The 21,011-nt window shown below is 47.6% G+C and overlaps 2 protein-coding genes across 5 annotated transcripts in view; one reads left to right on the top strand and one right to left on the bottom strand.

Moving 5' to 3' along the window:
* Nucleotides 1-2,989: 2,989 nt before the first annotated feature.
* OTOP3 (otopetrin 3) lies at nucleotides 2,990-8,677 on the top strand. Its single transcript, XM_009985735.1, has 6 exons — nucleotides 2,990-3,380; nucleotides 4,488-4,624; nucleotides 5,384-5,442; nucleotides 6,050-6,168; nucleotides 6,839-7,770; nucleotides 8,507-8,677. Exons 1-6 carry the CDS (start codon nucleotides 2,990-2,992, stop codon nucleotides 8,675-8,677), a joined length of 1,809 nt encoding a protein of 602 aa, XP_009984037.1.
* A 5,063-nt stretch (nucleotides 8,678-13,740) lies between these two features.
* Nucleotides 13,741-21,011, bottom strand: part of HID1 (HID1 domain containing) — a 28,978-nt gene continuing 21,707 nt past the window's right edge. Inside the window, exons 13-20 of one of the 4 annotated variants that reach the window (XM_086624135.1) lie at nucleotides 20,452-20,616; nucleotides 19,024-19,251; nucleotides 18,391-18,524; nucleotides 16,549-16,596; nucleotides 15,223-15,303; nucleotides 14,757-14,848; nucleotides 14,270-14,428; nucleotides 13,741-13,804 (exon numbers count right to left, since the gene is read on the bottom strand). In XM_086624135.1, coding sequence (XP_086480261.1) covers nucleotides 13,741-13,804; nucleotides 14,270-14,428; nucleotides 14,757-14,848; nucleotides 15,223-15,303; nucleotides 16,549-16,596; nucleotides 18,391-18,524; nucleotides 19,024-19,251; nucleotides 20,452-20,616 — 971 coding nt within the window. Of the gene's footprint in view, nucleotides 13,805-14,269; nucleotides 14,429-14,756; nucleotides 14,849-15,222; nucleotides 15,304-16,548; nucleotides 16,597-18,372; nucleotides 18,525-19,023; nucleotides 19,252-20,451; nucleotides 20,617-21,011 lie in introns of all 4 variants that reach the window. The other 3 variants (XM_086624138.1, XM_086624137.1, XM_086624136.1) reach the window with 3 other exon arrangements.

Below are 21,011 nucleotides of genomic sequence, written 5' to 3' on the forward strand. Positions count from 1 at the left end.
TTCTGCAGTCATCCCAATTTAGGACCACATGCACTGAAAACCAGCCAAGTTTGTTAATGTCTCACACATAAACTGCTGGCTTTGTTGAACAAAGAGGCCACCAAGTGGCTCTTGGAAGATCCCAGTTCCCTGCTAAGCTCTAGAATGGGGTCTGGAGAAGAGCCAGGCACCCAAAGGAGAGCCCGACTGCACTCAGGGGATCCCAGAGTATCAAAGCGAGGAGCAAGGACATGGTCCTCTGAGCAGGCTGGAGATGTTGATGCTTTAGGGGAAGCAGAACAAATCAAGCCACAGGTATTCATGAAAACCTGCTGAGATCAAAGTGTCCAGGCTCCCTCACAGCAGTGCAAGGGTTTGGTCAGACATTAAACATGACTGTTTTGCTGGCAGACGTTAAACACAATGGCTGCACCTGCACACACTGGGTGTTCTCACCTGGAAGCAATGGGCCCCTTTCACTCTTGTTTTCCGTCCCTTTCGTCATATCCCCACGCATGATAACCTCTGCTCCTCCACCCACTCCTACCCCTAATCAGCTTCTTGGGAAGTGTTTCATGGCTCTGAACTCCCAACTCACGTGTTTGCCAGCTGCAAGAACCCCAAGGCTTGGGGGTTCATCCTAGGACACACAGATAACTCCTTCCATGAAGAGGTCCGTCCTCTCCTGATGGACCCTCTGGGCTTGCCAGCTCAGCCAGGAATGCCGAATCTCCACTGCCAGCCACAAAACCTGGGGGATCAGCTCACCACAGAGTCCCAAAACAGAAATCAGTTTGCCCGTGCAACAGGAAAGGGAAGAGAGCCAGCACGGCTTGACCTAGAGCATCCTTGACTCTGCATGGCTGAGCCTGTAGGGTTTGCACATGAGGGTCTGACCCTGAAGTCAGCATTAACAGGTCACAGCTTTCACCTCCACAAGAAGCAACCTTTCTGCCAGAAGTGCATCGAATTGGCATCGTCTGTGCACCAAGGGTGGACTGTGAGTTTTACCTTTTGGGTCAGTTTGGGTACCTGCCCTGGATAAAGGCACAAAGTAATGACCCGCCTGAGAAAAAAAAACTTAGGATCTACCTAAAAACAAGGGAGTAGGGAACTCAAGTGGATTTTAGCCAACGCGGTGTGGCTAAGCACTCCCAGCACAAGCCCGTACCAGGAGATTAGCTCTACACTTGCCTGAGCCATGGCAAAAATTAGTCACCGCAGCTTGTGGTTTTACCAGTTGGCACATGCTGTGCCGAGGCCATCGACATGGGGCAACCCAGCAGGTGTATAAAGGAGCTGATCCCCATTGGCTGCCCTTAGCAGAGCCAAGAGCTTCTCACTGAGTAATTAATGTAATGACAATAATAGATCCAAAGTAAACAAGGTTGGAAAAAAAAAAAAAATCAATAGGCTGGGAGCAGAGGCCGCATTCAGTGGGGAGCAGTCCTGACGGCTTCTGCCTGCGCCTCCGTCCCTTGGAAAGACTCACATGCATCCCAGCAGCGCTCCAGTGAGTGGTTTTAACATCGGCTGTAACCGAGGCTACGCCGGCAGCTGCTCCCACTCGGCAGGCAGCAGGAGGCTGCAGGGAGGTAAGGGCTGGGGCTTGGCTGCCCTGGGCAGCACACAGCTACGGGGTCCACGGCAGCGGCTGCTGTGCGCAGCCTTCTCCGGGCATTCGGGTACCTCCTGACGCAGCCTGGATGCTTTTCCATCTGATCCTTCTGATTTTATCCCTCTCTCCTCCCTCCCCTGACCCTGAAGCAGAGGAGTTATGGCCCTAGAAGAGGGGAGGGCATTTGCTCGTGCGCTACTAAGTTGGGAGAATTTCAGAGCCAAATGGGGAAGATTTTGGGATCAATCTCCACTAACAGAAGTGCACTGAATCCCCAAAGACCAAAGGGAGACAAAGCACCTCGGTGCACGTGCAAAGGAAGAAAGCAGCACTGAAATTTCAACCCCTTCTCAGACAACTTTTCCCCCAAAGCCCCAGAACAACTACATATAACTCCCCCCACCCTCAAACACATCTCAGGGGTCTGCTTTCACCCCAGTCACCCCCCACCGCAGCTTTCACGCTCTGGAGTGAAAGCATCTTTTCGTGTACCAAACCTATAGAGAGGCTGATCTCGCCTGATGGCTGTACACGAGCAAGGAGATTTCTCTCTCATGGGCAATACGGTCCTACAGAGATTTTTCCAAAAGCTGGATAGAAAAGCTTCCCGGCTCTGGATGTCGATCTGGGCTAATCCTCAAACTCCTCTGCGTTAGCGTGCTCATGGCTCTGTGCTTTTTCCTCTGTGCCACAAGTAGAAAAAGAAAGAAAACCAGGTATTAACTTTGTCCCAATCTCAGCCTGCCCAGGTGGGAGGCTGGATCCTTTCCCAGCAGCTCGGATCAAAATTTACAAACTCTCTTTTTATTCTCTCCAGCTCTGCCACAATTTGCATGACCACGAGGAGCGTGGTGTAACTCTCACGGCTCAAAAACACAAGAGGTTGTACCCATCAAGCGAAATCAAACAGCTCTGAATTTCAGAGCAGTTCTGAGCTTGCGCTGTATTTCCACCTAATCCTTAGAGCAAAGGGAAAGGAGGAAACCTGAATCCAGGCCTGTACGCAGAGGAGGCACGAAAGGTGAGGATGGGGATGATTTGGGCACCTCTGGTCCCAACAGCTCCAAGTACTGGTGGGGCACGGCAGAGATATCAAATACCCATTTTAATCTAGGTGTCTGTGGACAACTTTTGGCGAAGAGCCTTTTCCCAGTGCCCTGCAATGACTGTCCACTGGGAAATTTTTAACGCCTAACCTGGGCTAAACACCCATCTCTTTTTCCCCCTCATCCAGCTTCTGGAGATGGAAGGGGAAGCTGCAAAGCCAGCAAGGGAGGTCACCACACAAGTGGCTTTTACAACAGAGCACATCTCAGCATGACTCCCACCATCTTTTGTACTTTTAACCTCTCCTTTGTTCAATGCAGCAGGTCATCCCCAGATTGACAAGCCATGTCGGACAACAAAGTCTCAAGACAAAAGCCCTGCCATCATTGCAAGAACAGGTCAGCCTCAGTCCCACCAGGCACCTCCACCATCCACTATGAGAAGTTCTGGCTGTACCGTCACTGCTCTTCAGTGCAGCAGAGGGACAGGCAAGCTCAGAAAGCTGGGCGGCTCTTCTCAGGGTTGCTGGCCATGAACGTGGTGTTTCTGGGCAGCGCCTTCATCAGCAGCATGATTTTCAACCATGTGGCCATCACGCTGGCAGACGTCTGGATCTTGCTCTCCATCCTCAAGGTCTTGTGCCTGTGCTGGCTCATCTACTACCTACTGGGCACCAGTCGGCAGCCGCATGCAGTGTTGTACCGGGATTCCCACGCTGGGCCGATCTGGATTCGGGGTAAGTTCTGCTTTGATTTATCACCTCATGCCTTTCCCTTTCCTCCCAGTGCTTGATAGAGAAGAAAAAGAAATGTTTCCCCCAGTACTAAAAGAGCTAGAAGCCACAGGAAATGTAGTTAGGGCACTGGGGATCTCCTAGTGCCCTGACAGCTTGTGGTGCAAGGCTGGGGGAAGACAGGGGCGTAGTAGATGCCACAGAGAAGAATTAGAGTATCTGGGAAAGTCTTGAACTTGGTGTCGCTTCAGCCTCCAGTGCAACCTCACTCTGTGGTCCCTTCCTAAAGCACAACCCAGGCATCTCCCAGCAACTGAGCATGGTGGGAGAGATGAAGGGAAGGTTTTAGGCGTGGCCATTTTGCAAAGTAAGAGGAGGACCACCACGCTTACCCCCCAAGGGTGTCAGTGGTCCCATGTCACCCTCCTCCTTGTTTAACATCACAGCAGTCCTGTTTCCAGGGGAAAATTCCTGGCCCGTGAGTCACATTCCAGTGACACCCAGACTTTCCTGGGAGATTTCCCATCAGTAGTTGCCCCACTTTCCAAAACGACACTTCTCCAAGCAGCCCTGCCTCTGGTCTGTTATGGAGTTTCCAATTAGTGCACAGTCTTGTTAACTAAGCACAGAGAATTAAAGGTAAGAAAGCTGCAAGGTACCTGAGTACCTAAAGAGGCAGAAAGGTATCAAAGGCAAAAGGAAGAAACAATTAAATGGTTCTAACTTCTGCAGAGTGGTGCTGCCAAGAGCCTCAGCAGACCTGGGTTCATCTCAGGTTTTCTCCACAAGGCAGAAACCACCACGTGCCATTAGCTTATCTCTGTCACTCCAGATTGCACAGAAAAGGCCAAAAACCTGGTTCCCACCTTGTATCCAAGCACAAGAAACTACCTTGCACTGTCTCAACACCTGAAACCAGCTAAAGCACGCAGCCAGGTTCAGCGACCAGGCTCCCCTTTGTTCCCTTCTCTCAAAATCATGAGGCTTCCAGACAGGAAGGTCTCCAGCTCCACCCAAACCCAAGAAGCACGAGGTCTGCAGTCCCCAGCCAGCCTCAGATGCTCCACAGATATGTCTGTTTATTTACCAGCACTTTTACTGTTTGCCCAGGGTCAGTGCTGCTGTTCGGCAGTTTCAGCATCCTCCTGAACGTGTTTCAGATCGGCTACAGCGCGATTCTCATCCAGTGCAAATCCAGGGTGGAGATTGTGTTCCCCAGCATTGAAATCCTTTTTATTTGCACCCAGGTACTGTGTGTTACTCTTCTGAAAGCTTGCTTATTCTCTCTGTCCCACTCCCAGGACCCCAAGGGGTGGAAGGAAGCAGGGAGACTTGTGAAAGTGGGTGCACATGAGGCATTCTCATGAGCATTAAAGTATCATGCATCATTTCAAATATCACTCACACTCCTCATGTGCCAGATTGAGAAACAAAGTAGTAGGATTTAGAAAGAAATCACTCTAGCAATACCTGACATACTGTAGGATCCAGGCGAGTTTCTTTAGAAGCATCAAAGCAGGGAGAGAGGAGAGGAAAATTCAGATTTTGCTAAAGAGATGTCTTTGCACCGGTCTGAGAGTCAGTCTCTTTATTGCTAATGCATCCCCCCGGCAAAATCCTTTGGGCGCAAAAACATTTCACTCCATTTGCAACTTGTTACTCTGATACCAACCCTCCTCTTCCCAGACCCAAAGCCATGTTTAAAAAGGAAACTAGTTTTCACCTCAGCAGCAAACACCCACGTATATAGAAGAGAGAAAAGCAGATCCCCTCGAGCTGCGCTAGGCACAGGCACGCACACGCTGCGGCCACCCAAGGATGCCAGCACACGCCTCACCACCGCGACGCAGGAGCACACGTGCCCCTGTACCACTCGCACAGGGGCAGGTTTGCTCCCACTCAGACATGTGCCCACGCGCCTTCTTGCTTGCCTGTCCCTTTCCACAGCCTGTGTGGCAGGCTGCCAGCTTCGCCCTGCTCACGTCGTTACTGTTATCGATTTGCAGGCTTTTTTCCTGTGGCATCACTCCAAGGACTGCGTTCAAGTCCAGCACAACTTCACCAGGTACAAAGGGGGCGGGGGGGAACCTGCCTTCTACTCCTCTAAGGAAACTCTTCCTCTGTCCGCTTTTGATGTCCGTTACTCCTGCTAGAATTGTCTTCATCTGATTTTATAGACTCTTTACACTCTGCATCACACAATCACACAAGAACCAAGCTTTGCCTTGACCAGACTCATCCTCCTTCCATTGATCTGGGCTCACCAGCTCCCTTCGGTTTTCACTTGTGCCTTAGGCTGCTGCAAAGCTTGTTGCTTCCTCCTAATCCCAAATACCCTCCTGCTGCATGGCTCAGGGACCAGTTCCTTGACTGGAGGATGAGGTGAGGTGGTTTCCCCATTGCCGTCACTGAGAGATGTCTCAGCCTTCCCACCCTCAACTGCACCCAGACCTAGGCCAGTTTCACCAGCGAGCCCGGCATTGCCTGTCCTGCTCCAAATGGAAACGTACTCAGCCACACTTGCGCATGCGAAGTCTCACACCAGAACAGGCACAAAAGCACCGGGTTTGCATGCAAGAAGCAAAGGGCAGCCCCACATGGCAGGTGGACACACAGGTCATAAGCAATCTCCACAGGCAACGTACTGTAGAAGTGTCTTTCTCTTCTCCTAGGTGTGGGCTGATGCTGACCATAGCCACTAACCTCCTCCTCTGGCTCTTGGCGGTGACCAATGACACCATTCACGTGGAGATGGAGTCTCAGCTGCGTGAGGTGGAGCAGCGACTTTCAGGCAAGGCTCCTTTTTCACATCCCTGTTTGAGTTAGGTTGACATAGATGACCTCTAGGAAGACAACAGTTCTTGATCTCAGCGATTCAGATAACATAACCAGTTCCCCCAAATGCTGCGACTTCCCTGTTATTGGAGGTTGACTTGAGGAGACAGGGAGAACATCTTCACCTGGAGTAGGGAGATCTGCTACGAAACCCTGGAACCAAGGGCTAGGAAAGGAAAAGCCCACCATAGATTAGCATTTTTGCTCACATTTACCTGACAACTGCAAGCAAAAGATTGCCAGACTAGAAGAGACTCATGTAATTGCTGTGCTTTTCTTTCTGAGGACATGGGGAAAAAAAGGGGAAAACTAATATTCCAAGGGCAGAGATAGAGGAGGCTTCACTGTGATGGAAGGAGTATCTCCAGCACCTACAGTGTTTATCCAGCACCTATGGTGTTGACCAGAAGGAGCGCTACATATTTGGGAAAAGACATTTGCTAAACCCTGTTATTCTGAATCCTCACAGCCTTGAGGACTGAGTGGTAATCACTTGACTTCCTACAGATCACTGTTCCTGAGATAGGTAAAGACAGATGTGTCTGCACACAAGAAACTCCCAAAGATAGCCACAAAATCCAGGCCATCTCCCTCTTAATTGTTCCCTTTCTCTTCTCATGCTCCAGGCAACGACACTACCTCCTGCACATGCCCAAACACAACCCTCTGCAAAGTCTTCCAGAAGGGCTACATCCTGCTGTACCCCTTCAACACTGAGTTCTGCCTCGTCTGCTGCTCCGTGCTGTACGTCATGTGGAAGAACGTGGGGAGACGCATCAGCCACCACCATGTCCCTCACATCAAGCCCAAGTTCAAGCTCCAAGGAGTGGTCTTTGGGCCACTTCTGGGTGTCATTGCTATAATCAGTGGGATCTGTGTCTTCATGGTGTACCAGGTCCAGGCCACGGGCTCAACTGCCAGCCGCCAGGTCTTCGTGATGTATTATTCCTACTATGTTGTGCTCCTGCCCCTCATGAGCATGGGTGCAGTGATTGGGACAATCATCCACGCCTTGGAAAAAAGGGAGCTGGACACACTGAAGAACCCAACCCGCAGCCTAGATGCAATCCTGTTGATGGGGGCAGCCCTTGGCCAAATTGGCATGTCCTACTTCTCCATCGTTGCCATTGTGGCCACTGACCCCAGAGACTTGTTGAACAGTCTCATCCTGTCCCAGTCGGTCCTTCTCATCTTTCAGAACATCACCCAAAATGTCTTCATCATTGATGGCCTTCACCGGCAGCCCTTTGTAGCAGCAACTGAGGCCAGACACACAGGGCACGCTGGGCAGCATGCAGTGGCTTCAGAGCTACCTGGTGAAGAGGAAACCACGACAAGCAGCAAACAGGAGCACACCCCGATGCCTCCCGGCAAAGAGGAAGAAATGAAAGAAGAGGAGATTCGTGAAGCCCATGACCAGAGATCAGTGAGCATGCTGGAGCTGGGACAGGAAATCCGGAAAGTTTCTATATCCTATATCCAAAGCTACTCTCACCTGAGCTGGAAGAGAAGAGTCTTAAGGGAGATCTCATTCTTCTTGGTTTTGTGCAACATCATAGTAAGTATTGCTCTCTCTGTTCCATCACAGCTTGGCTGAGCCATGACCACCTGTGATACAAGTGTGCTCTCCTTGTCTTTCTCTTGGGCTACTATTCCAGACAAGAAACCTGTGCCCACCAAGTTTCACCTTACTGGTGAGGCAAGTCAAGACTGTTTTTGCTGGTAATTCTTCACTCTTATAAGGTCTCTCTTTTACCCTAAGTGTCACAAATGTCTAGGTTTCCTGGGTGCAGGAAGGAGACAGCTAATAAATCCTTATGTGTCAAAGTTCTAGCCTCTGAAAAAGTTATCAAACTCATTAAGGGTGTTTCATGAGATAGGTGGAGAAACATGAGGCACCAGCAGTGAGTCTTTGTAAACATGATTCTCCAGGATTGAAACTCACCTGACAAGGTACATTGTGCTCTGGGATCTTGAATCAACATGGATCTTTACTTCGGCCTTAACCCAGTGAAAACAAATTGGCCAAGGAAACTGACATTCTGTAGAAAGATGAAGCTGGCTGAGGCGGAATGAGGCTATCATTAGGTTTCAGGAATTCGACAGGATTTGACTTACAGCAAGGAGTCAGCAGCATAACTAGGGGATTTTCCTTCTCTTCCCTGGCCGGGAGACTCCTCTGATACTCTTGAAATATTCCTACAACCACCTGAGCCAGTGCTAAGATTAGAGTGCAGGTAGGAGACAGGTTGTCATCCTCTGACTTCTGCTCTTTTTTCCTTACACCTCTTTAGCTGTGGGTCATGCCCACGTTTGGGGCTCATCCTGTCTTCGAGAATGGACTGGAAAAGTCATTTTACGGCTATTCCACCTGGTTTGCGATCGTGAACTTCGGCCTCCCACTGGCTGTGTTCTACCGAATGCACTCTGTCGGGGGACTCCTGGAGGTCTACGTCACAGCCTGAACCAAGCCGACTCCCCACCTCAGAGGCCAGGGTGAAACAACGATGCTGAACAAAGATGCAGTAAGCAGTGGATATGCACATGGAAGTTTTCAAGCTTTTTCCCCTCTGGCTTGTGCTTTGACTTCTCATTGCACAACACCTCCATGAGTTTCAGAAGAAAAGGAGGTTGGTTTTATGTTACCATTTTTTCTCCATAGAGAATAGACTCAAAGCCCATAAACAAACTGTCTTACTGCTCTAAGGAAGCGTGTGTGCTGGTACTTTTCAGTAGTCTGCGCCAGTGGATGCTGTATGGTAGCAAATGGGACTTTATCAGCTCCTACTGACATCTTCCAGGTAACAGAATGCAAGAGCAGCCTTCAACAAAAGCAACAAAGATTGACCTACACTCCACAGAAATTCAAAAATCCACAGTCAAGGACCACCAGCCCCACCACCGCTCACCAACCTGCCATCCTGCAGCACAGAACAGACCTATCAGTACCAGCCACAGTAGAAGCACATACAGCCACAGCAATTCAGAAATTAACAAAACGTACACTTTTCATGTGTAATCTTCAAAAAGATGTTGGTAGCTGCCTTAATGATCAGAACAGAGACTATTTCTGTTTGTTCCTGGTGCTGACACCTGGCACATCAACTTGTGCAAGTCCTGTAGGACCCAGCCCCAGCGAGTGCCAAGCTCTTGCAGCTCTCAGTACTGAAGAGCAGGATGGGCCTTCAGACCTGCACCGGTTCAGTGCATCTTTTCCCATTAATGAAAATCAAAGCTCCAACATTACCTTGCCTTCCTGAGAATAAACACCATTTCTCCTTACAGGCACTTGCAGAGCCTCAAGTGAGAAGCACTGGAGAAGTACTATGGTTGATCTCCACTTGATGCTACTCGTGCATGATGTTATCACCAGTGCGTACCAGCAAAGGTCCCACCCTTGCATGCAGAGCTCGTTCAAGGAAGAGCTACTGCCAAATCTACTGTGAATCCCTCCCTACCCCAACACTTTGATCCTCACTGCCGCTTTGCACATCCACAAACATTTCACAAGGTGCAGTGCGTAAGGGAACACGGTTGCACAGCATGGTGCCTGATCAAAGACCCATTGAACTTGTTCCATAGGAGATGTTTGCTTTGAAAGCACATGGGAGAGCGAGGGGGCTTGTGACTACGGGTCCCAAATACGGAGCCTGATGAATGGAAATAAAGAGAGATTGAATTTTCATGTGTATCTTGTGAAATCTCTGGGTCTGCTCTGCACTTACCAAATACAAGACTCAAAGTCAACTGGCATTGGCTTACATCACTCTTGCCTTCGGAGGTTATACGAGATGTAAGGGCAAGTCTCGTTTTACAGTCAATCAAAATCTGTCATGACTCTTAACCAAGGCTGAAGGAGCATGATACAAAAAGCATCTAAGTTATTGCTTCTGTTCCTCTATAAATCAAACCCCGAAGTAGTGTGGATTTAGGATCAGAGCTTATTTATAGTTTTTTTTTCAATCCCCTAGAAAAGCACACTCTCCCAAGTCAGTAACAGTGATCAGAACTAGAAACTCCTGACCACACACATCCCACTCCCTTTAGGATTCAGCATTCAGGCAATGATAGCACCTTTCTGTGAAACTGTGAGAACGATTCTATGACCATGAACTTTGCCCAATAAGTGCTTTTACTTAAGCCTGTGTCAACAGAAATATGTCATGAGAAATAACAGCTGGATAAATTAGGCTCCAATAAAGTTAATTATTATTCCCATGTCACAGTCTGTATGAAAGGATCTACAGGAGATACATACCAAGGTCTGGCCCTTTCAAATGATAAATGTGATCTCAAGCCTTCTTCCTGGTCACTGACAGCCTAGAGACAAGCAATGATGTACTTCGTGGGCAAACCCATGACCCGGATTTTATCTGCGGTGTAACCGATAAAACACTGTTTAAGTTACTGAGCCTCCACTAAGCAGGTGACTTTGGAGGTCTCCCACGGAGATACAAATACTAAGTCCCGTAGGTACTAGGTATGAGTATGGACTGGAAGAGACATTGGCTTGTGATTTCTTGCTGGTAAACACAGGGACTACCCGAATACACGATTAGCATGAACAGGAATGAAGCTCATCAGCTCCAACTCTCACCCACAGCTGCTACAGATCAGATAAGTAGTCAAGGCCCTCTGTGTCTTCTAACAACACCCAGTTCTAGCAGTAGATAAAGGTAAGAAATCCCACAATGGACAACATTCATGGGCAAACCCATGACCCGGATTTTATCTGCGGTGTAACTGTATCTTTTTCTCTTTCAGGCCACAGAGAAACACAGGGTCGAAGGTTTCAGCCCTTTCACTTAGGAGGGTTCTATCTCTGGACTGATTTGTGTCTACCTCCAGGAGAGGTAAAACCACGAACACACGGTTTGCATGCAATTAAAACTGCCTTTGGCTCCTTCGCAAGCTGACAGCAGGGCCAGGCACAGTAATCTGAAAGCCTAAAGAGAAGTGAGCTAGACGCGACTCCTGAATCCGACAGTCATGACGTGTCAGTGGCCCACCTGCTCCTTTATCATCTGCCATCTGTTCCACCATCTTTTGTCTTCTCACATCTGTAAATGACTTCCAGAGCTCTCCCAGTGCCAGGGTGCCTGTGTTATGGGTCTTGACTGCACAAAGGTTTTACCACACGGTTAACAAAGTCAGGAGACTTGATCCTCTTTGATCTAGTTCTTTTTTTGTACCCTTTAAGGCAGTTACCTTTGCTGACATCTCATGCCGAAAACACAGAAATGCTCAAAACCACACAGTTCAGGCTCATTTTCCAGAGTCCAATCTTCATTTCTGATTACAAAAAAAAAACCACACTCTGCAGAGGAAGCCAGCACATGGCTTCCTAGTAGCACAAATCACCCCAGCGTAAGACAAACAAGATTATAAACTTCTCTCTGGGAAAAAAAATAAGCAACCAACTGCATGTTTCAGATTATCTTTATCTCTCTCTCTGTAAGTAAGCAAATAGTTTACAGTGCAAGTTGATTTCCACAGAACAAAGATCAGACTCCAAACACCAAGAAACAAACAAAAAGGTTTCCAGAGAAACTCACAAAGAAACAAAGCAGAAAAGAGAGGACGGAAGAGATCATGAGAACCAGCAGATCCATGGGAGGGACGAGGCAAGCACATGGGACACAGGACGCCCCATTCCAGCTGTGAGGTGCAAGTGCCATACAATCAGAGGCTGGCCTCACCAAATCACATTCTTATACACGAGAGAGATTCCAAGTAAAACTGAGACCTCAGCCTGCTTACATCTGAACAGAGATGGGGTCAGGATGGGAGCAGTGCCAGATGCCAAAGTGGGTCAGAGATAGGCAGCAGGTGGGGGAATAACCTCTCTCTATTTTACATATTTCTTATCCTTCAGAAAACCATTCAGGTTTTATTTCAGCTTTCTACTGGCCTGGGACGCCAGTCCACTTTCAGTGTCCAAAGGAGGAAGCCACCTGACTACAAGTCAGCAGGAGCCCGCAGTACACCAGAGCAGCACTCTCTCTAGGAGAGAATGGTCATGTCGAGTTCGCTCTGGCTTCAAAACTTAGGCAAGGGTTACAAGACACAGAAGTGTGTGCCATACCTGTCCCCTTACTTTAACGCGTGAGACCAGTTTCCATGGAGTGATCTCACTGGTTCTAAGCTGCGGCAAACAGCTCATGGCCAGTGATCCTTCCAAGAGCCTGAATACCAGAGCACCAAGGACTAAGCCTTGGTGGAGAGGGAAGGGTTTCATTTCATGACAGGACACCTCACATTTCACTGTCTAAGACAGCAGCCCCTTTCAGTAGAACATAAAATTTGAATCAAACCCCAGGATGTCTCCGCCCATCAATGTGCAACCCCATGCTGCTGAACCAAGTCAGCAACAGCTGATCTCCCATCAATTCTAATTCTGGCTTCCCAGACTTTGCAAGCTTGGGACCCAATACATTCAAGATCTGATAACTTGGTCACTAGCAAAATGCCCTGAAGAATCGAACTTTGCCTCAGCACTCTCCACCCCCTACTGATATGGAGATGCTTTTCCTCCTACAACTTCCAAATTCCTCCTACGACTTCCCTGAGTGCCTCCCTCAATGTCCTGCCTTAGACAGTAGTGTGCAAAAGACCTTTCCACTCCCTGCATTGCATTAGCCCGCCAGGCAAAGACAGAAGGATATGGTTCCTTGCAAACCCAGGTGACACTGTCCTGTCAGTCAACGGGAGAAGACTAAAAGAGTTTAACAGTCACATCTCTTCTCCTTGCTCTTGCTGAGCCAGTCCCTTCCTCCCTGTGTGCTCACATGGATTATCCAGGGCTTTCCAAAGCGACACACACTCCGTTGCAATAGCCCACCATGAAGGACAGGCTGCTGGGCCTAGAAGCCAAGGCAAAACTTCTCATGCCACATCAAAGCACTGGCTACTACAAAACTTTCCAGGAAAGGAGTAGAGAGATTCAGAATTGAGACACAAAGTTTTCCTTTAGCAACTTCTCCTTTCATTTGGATGAGAATTTCCCTACCAATATGGAGCTGAGACACCAGGGAGATACCTGCAGCCAGAACAGATGACTCGGAAACTTTATGGAGCCACGTGAAAGTAACTGCGGTTTCCAAACACCATCTCCTGCAGGAATAGCAGCCTCTCCCTTGCACCCAATTTACAGTTAGCCTTTTTCAATTAAATGCTGACTCTGACCAAGGCAAGGACAGGGTCAGATTGGTTTCTAAACCACATCCAGGAGCAAAAGAGCAACAGAAGAGCTAAGAACGGTCTGATTTCTAGTGCAACCACAACAATGGACAATCTCTTAGACATTTTTCACTCAAGGTTCATGGTGAAGGGTGAGGGAAGAGAAGTGAGCTGGGGGGAAGGATGTCCAAGCAGGTCCCAATTAAAGCTTTAAATGACAGGGAGGTAAATGAAGTGATTGTCCTTTTGGTCTCTCAGCTGGATGTGAACGCAGGAATTAGCTGTGACGAAGCAGCACACAGCAGTCCTCAGATCCAGTGTATTTCTCTTAGTAGAGGTAAGTGCTCTCTTAGACCCGTTGAATTTCAAACAGCTTCACATCTGTATCATACCAGATAGGGGGATCCACATTCCTGAGAGAGAAAGACAAGAGCCAATTTACTCTCTGTGGCCAGGTACATGGAATTCAAATGTCACAGTCAAGACTGCAGGAGCTGGCTAAAGAACACCTTCACCTTTGCAAAAGAGGAAATCACTGGTTGTGAGACAATGGGCATTAAAGGGATGACGATATCTACAACATCCCACAAAGCCAGAGCTTTACATGAAATCTCTGCACCATCCCCTCTAAGCAGCAACAGGGAACAGAAAAGCTGTCAGTTCTCAAACAAGCAGTACTCCCAGAACAACTCCTTTCACGTCCCCGCTCAAACAAAGTTTTGGAAAAGCTGATTCACTCTAGTCTCTTCCAAGACAACAAAATCTTTCTATCCTGTAAACATGAGACAATCCAGAGCTGGCCAAATGCGTGCAATTCTCTCTACAGGCACCTCAAAAGTTTGGAAAAGAACAAGTTAGACTGCACCCAGCTTGTTTACCTCAAATAAATAACTCCCCACATGTAGGTGCGGAACCACATGGCAGTGCCCGAGTTAGCTTGGTACTTGCGAATGAGGATGGGGTGAGGGACCGGTAGCAGCCCCACCAGCGTGCCATGCTGCAAGAACTTGAGGATCTCTGACTCATCAGTGAGACCCCTGCAAAAAGACAGATCAGGAACATTCTCAGCATGTCTCACAGACACCCCAGAACTGCCGCAGCATGGAGTACCAGTCTAAACGCACACAGAGCTGGTGACCGTAGCCACCAAGAACACACACTCTCTCCATTGTAAAAAAGAGTTGAGAAGGGACCAGACAAACAAGAAGCTTGGCAAGCAAAATAACATCTCCTCTGCTGAGACTGATGTTTTCAATTATACTTTACAACGTTTCTCCTTGAGGTCCTCCAAATTCATCAAACTCTGCCAACATCACAGAGCTCTTTACACGCCACACAGGCCCTTCTCTCCAAAAATCTACTTACTTGTCAATGCAGATCTTCTCCACCTGAGGGACCAGCACCTGTAAGAGCCGCATGATTGTCTGCAAGGGAAGCTTTGACTTCCAAGACATCACCTGTAAGTAGGAAAGACCGCAGGGAAGTCAGTGTACTGCATTAGCAGTTTTTCTACAGTTACCTCCACCATCTCTACAACAAATTAGTTTTACAAAAATCACGAAAGTGGTGGATGAATTGAGTGCACAACAGCAATACAAGAAATCCTGGAGCACTACAATTATGAGCCACTCAATGAAACTAGTGGAGCATTGCTTTAAAACAGGTAAAACAAAATACTTCGTAGATAGTAGTTAGCTTCTAGAGCTTTGACCACAAGTCAAAGACATTCCCCATGAGGAAATGCTCCTCTGAGGGAGTCTCTGCTGGCCAGGGAATGGTGTATGCGTGGCAGCTCTGTCACAACTCTTTTCCTCATTACTTATTTCCTTACCCAGTCAGGAGTTGGGGTCCACTGTCCACTGGAGGATGCACTAGATAGACGCCTTCGATCCCGTCTGGAATGTGATGCCTCCTACCAATAAATATTATTTAAAACAAAACAAAACAAGCAAACAAAAGCAAATCACACTTAAGATCAAGAAATACAACTCACTTTCTGCTGACTTTCCCCTCAGCTTTTCCAGAGAACTACTGGGAAAGACAGCTCAGCCTGTCCCTAGAGATCTTCATTCACCTAAACCACACGCTTTGGCCCAGTGAGTGGCAATATTTGGTGGCATTAAGTTGTGAGACCCTGTGGCAAGGTCACAACTCCAATCACCACTGCTGACACTGCTGGAACGATCCACAGTAGGAGAGTTAGAAAGGGACTGACAAAAGCCTGTTCAGGCATGTTTCTTTCTTTTAGCACAGAGATTAAACAGCTAAAAGCCACAGCTTTTCAGACTTCTGTCTACTGAGCATCTCAGGGATTTTTGATGCCCATCCTGGAGTATCTTAAAGAGCATTTTTCCAAGGATAGGCTCTCAGCAACATCTACCTAACAAGCCCTGCCCCTTAAGGAATGACACACTCACACCCCCAAACACAAACACCATCACTAGTCACTTTTTGGAATGCTCTGGTCAAAAGTCCAAGACCCAATTCTCTCTTATTTTTCTTCTCACCATCATTCTGTTTTCTTTTATCTTATACAGAAGATGTTACTAACACCCTGGCTTTCCGTATTCATGGTGGGAAGGAAGGAAATAATCCTTTCAAATCACTGTCAATCTCTGCATGAGGTAAAAATGGAGAAGCTCTTCCCTTTTGCAATGCACCCTGACATTCATTACTACAGCCTAGAGCTGACTTTTCTACCAAACAAATGGGAACAGCACTTCCTTCTAACAGCCATCCTGCACCTCCAACACACGAGCTCATTCACACCATTCTTCCCAGCCAGAAACAGCGGGCTTGGGCCAGAGCTGCGCCACACTCCACTGGAAGCTGACAGTGCTGCACCAGTCCTTTTCTGACTGGGGAACAGTTCAAGCTAGCTGCTGGAGACAGAGATGCAATGACCCCTGACTACGTTTCATGGGCTGCCAGAAGAAGAAAACCTTGCTTCTGCAAGTTCTCAGCCAAGACTTCACTTAATGACAACATAATTAATTGTGTGTTTAAGGCATCTGGCTGACCACAGGCCTTCTTCTGGTACCAGGAAAGGCCAAAAAGGGTAAGTAAAACTGGTCCTGGGACATTCTAGAATTCTGTTCATTTCAGCTCATTCAAAGCCTAAACAGTAATATTATTTTGCAATGTTTGCAGCTACAACCTTATCGTTCAGCCTGTTCAGCTTCAGTGCCGCGTCCTCATCAAGCTTCTAAAAATAAAATCCATAAAGACATAAAAAGCTCTAATTTCCTTCAGATCATCCCACCCTCTTCCTCTTTCCTCCTCACTCTCCCATAGCCCTTGCCCCCTCACAGCTGCCATCCAAACGCTGGCAGACAGTTGACACTTTTAGGAGAGGTAAGATGGAATTACACTGAAATATGAAGGCTGTTGAACATTTCAAGAGACACTTTTAAAACGGTTATGACTGATAAGGGGAAATTTGTTACAACAGATAAAGGAAGGAAATAAATCAGCCGTAAAGGCGAGTATCCTAAAATTTATCCAGTACCTCTTACTAATTTATCTTAACTCAGTAGGTTGGAACCAGGTTGGAGCACAGAAAGAAGACAATGTTCAAATAGTCTGAAACACCACAATCCCTAGAGGCAGGTGTGCGCTACCTGAAGCACCATGTGATGGCCGTGATGACTCTCCCCACAGCATATCCCACACCCATTGCTTTACTGTCCTCCACCTCCTGTCTGCTTTTTGGCCCCCACCCCACAAACAGTCAGACATGCAAACAGCACTGCTGGAGCCAGGTGGGGCAGCTAATTCGCAACTGTCTGTCTGAGACCGAAGGCTGACATGCTCACACACACAAGCAGAACAAGCAGAGAGGATCAGGATGTAAGGGTAGAATATTGGAGTCTTCAGCCTGCCCCGCTAGATTGCAATGCCTTTGCAAACATCTCTCATTTGGACCCCACATCTGCAGTACTGTCTCAGCCAAAAGCATGTTGAGAGCAAGAGACTGAGAGATTCTTGTAGCACCACCCTAGTAGCCCATGATAAAATGCATCATCCCACACCAATTCATCAAGTCCTGCACAGTTTACTCCACATCTGGTGAGAACTGGTGTGTCAGTTTGGCCATTCCAGAGAAAAGTAAGAGAAGAGAAGAAAAGCTGGGAAAGTTATGGCTTTCACCATGAGGCAGCCATGCCTCCCTGTGCAAATGGATGCAATGAAATGGCTCAGTGGACAGTGAACGCTCAGGCAGAGCGTGAGGCAGTGCTAGATGTATAAACGTGGCCTTGCTGAAAGAGGAGAGGACATGCAGGATAGCCCTAGCAATCCACTTCCTACAAGACAGCAAGAGGTTTTTGATACTGGACAGGAAAGGACACAGACTCAGGAGTTACACCGAGTGATATAAGACTACTGCTCCGCTGAAATTGGAAGATAGCTGGTTTATAGCTCGATGGGGAAAACGAGCAAATGCCAGAAGGCTGACATTGTCACCAGAGCCTACAAGGCCAGTCCAGCCTTGATTCACAGACTGCAAAGCCTCTGTCTCATCTACATGGTCAAGCAGCTGCTGCTCTGAGGGAAGCATCTCAGCCAAGCTCTCATGGGAACACATTGTTCCACACACCAGATAGTCAGAAGATTCTGGTAGAGCTCTCCATCCCAGAAAGAAGGGAGAGGAAAAAGAAGCAGCACTGAGAACCTGAGTCGAAAGCCTCTGGTTCAGGAATACACCCCTTTGCAATTACACACTTGCTGCTCTATCAGCAGCTTTCAAGGTGGAGAAAGCTCACTCCTCTAGTGTCCTAGCCCTTGTGTCACTAGCACAAACATGAAACACCCAAGATGATGCAACAGTACTTCTGATCCACGGTGATTTTTGGCACAGCGAGCGTGTGCATATTGCCTCTAATATGATGCCTTTCCTCAGAGGGCCAACCAGACCTCTCTTTCCAAGTCTCAAATTTTAGTTCATTTCACACCAAGCCCTAGCTAGACCTTCCCTACACACCAGTATGTCTGGCCTTACCCCGCTCCAGGGGTCCCCATCGCTCACAGCTGAGGGCAAGTTACCCTCTGGCAGAGGCTGTGAAGACTCGGGCTCCAGTGAACGCATGGTCCCATCCTCTGATACCTGTGACTTCTCCGTGAGCTTGTCAATTCCTGTGTTCAAAAGAGAAAAAGCTCAGAAATACAAGGGAATTAAATACCCTTAAAAGCAGAGGGTTCTTCTCTGCCCTGCCATGCACAGAGACCCTACGTATCTGCTGACATTTGAAACGCTCTCCTTTCAACAGGAGAAGCAAGATCTAGCCTTGATTTTACCATCCCAAAGGAATTCATTTGTCTCTAGGAAAATGGCCTCTGATGTAAGAAGAACACAGGTTCACACGGATATAGTCAAACTGAGGCAAGAAGTCAAGACTAGGACAAATGGCCACGTGGACACAAAGACTGAGAGGAGAGAAATTAAAGGCAGTTTACTTTGACTTGTTTGTGATCAGCTTGGGCAAACTGATCTGAAACTGTGACTGAGAGGCAGCAAGTTATTCACAGATGTAAACTCTTAATCTCTCCCACACCCAGTGAAAGGGTGAGTCCACACCGTATCTCACAGAGAAAACAAGCCTCTCTCCTGTTACCAAGGTAAACTAAAGCAGACCTGGAGTAGCCACCAAACTTGTCTTCAGTGTCCCTGGTTCAGCAGGGGCAGCAGGACGTGATCCTTCCATGGAGATCCCATCCTGGGAGTTGGTGCGAGAAATAGGCTCAGGAGTTTTCTTCTTGCGCTGCAGACCTTTCTGGATGGACTGTGAGTCCGTGGGTAAGTTGGCCAGTTGGTGAAATACATTCCGCTTGCGGATAACAGCATAGACCAAATTTGAGTTCCCTGGGAATCAGAGCAACAAAATGAGCAGAGAAGGAAGACTTCAAGAGCTCTGCCAACACAGTACAGCTCACTGGGAACATGAACAATGACTGCAGAGACGCTGCAAGCTCAGAGAGCCATGCTTTCACCCACAAAGGTAACAGCATAAGGAAGAAAAAGCAGTTTGGTATCCTCTTATCCATTGCAAAGCAGTAAATCTAGTGAAATCCTTCCTAGGCTGGAAGGCTGACAAGAAATGGCTTAGATACTGACATTCAAACATCTGAGAAGAAAAAGTGCAGTTTAAACCACATATTAGCACGTATTTTGGAAGAAAAAGTTGTTAGTCCAGATTCAACATTTCTCCATCTTCAAAAGAGCTCACAAAACAAATCAGGGGCATTCCATTTGATGAGAAACATGCTTGAAATCAGAAAGCCAAAAGGTCAGAATTCTTACTGTCTGCAAGGTGGCAGAGGACTGAATGAAACCATCCCCTAAAACAAAACACAGATCACAGCTGCAAAGGCTGTTTTAGGGTCTGGTAACCATCACTTGCTTGATTTCCGTTAGGGAAGCAGATGGTTACTCTTGATTTGCAGTTTTAAAGCAAAACATTAAATTTTGAGCAGAGGGAAATACGAGCTCCCAGCAGGTTAAGGGATCTCACTCTATTATATCCTTGAAGTAAAAAACTGTCGTGCTTTTAAGAAGGAAAGGATAAGGCATTTCCTGGAAAGGTATCAAGTGCCTGAATTTTGTTTGGATGAGGCTGTTTGGTCTTCAGCTCCAGTGAGCTGCCAGAGCAGAACTGAGAGGCACTTTTAAATGCTTAAGGCGGTGGAAGTTGTTTTGTCCACTCACCTACATTGCTGAGCAACATGAGCAGTTTCTCAGGAGCATCCAGGCATTCACAACTTAAGCATTACACACTCACTTTCCCTTCTTCTTCCCCTCTACATATCTCATCTTCTGGTCTGCAGGAAGCTGAGGTTATGCTGATAATTAGCTGCCATCTCATTTTGCTCTAACCTAGCCTGTCTGGGTCAGAACCTAACTCTGATTACATACTAACCCAACTTCTCAATCCTAGGCAAGTCTCCATGTAGCTGGTTTCCACACTTCTCCCCTTCTCTCATCTGTCTGGATTTTCACTGAACTTCCATCTCACGTTCTCTGGACTAAATAAGCACAAACCCACTAAATACAGCAGTCTCTTACCATCAAACTGGTACTGAATGATGTTGTTGAAAACTTCCAGCAAGAAGAAAACGAGATGGTGGTTCTGGACAGCAGAGAACAGGAACCAGGTGGTGGAAAAAGCCTCCAGGAGATGCAGTAACTTGTTAGCAGCCACCATGGAGAGAGACTTCAGGTACGGAGACACTGTGGAAGGCAAACAAATGAAAACTGGAGAAAAAAAACATATAAATACACCACTAAAAATGTTGCTTTTGCAACCTTCCCAGCCTGCACTTCTTGGAAAGCCTCATAGAATAGCTGAGCCCAATAGGGTTCCACAGAAACATTTCTAAATATAGAAGTTGTTAAACAGAGATATTGCTTAGTAAAAGCAGGCATTTGTGCTTATAGAGGGTCTTGTGTAGTTTTACACTAGTAACATCATCTCTGGCGTGCCTCCTGCAAAGCTTACAAACCTGGAGCCACCTGACACTCACTAAGCCCAAGGGAAGCCACTGCCACCATGGGGAGGTGGCACTCCCTGCTGGAGAGGAATAGCACTGCCAACCACCCTCATCAGGCCTTCTGGCAAATGCCCT

This window comes from Tauraco erythrolophus, chromosome 20 (genome assembly GCF_009769465.1).
Source record: "Tauraco erythrolophus isolate bTauEry1 chromosome 20, bTauEry1.pri, whole genome shotgun sequence".
NCBI classification, from domain to species: Eukaryota; Metazoa; Chordata; class Aves; order Musophagiformes; family Musophagidae; genus Tauraco; species Tauraco erythrolophus.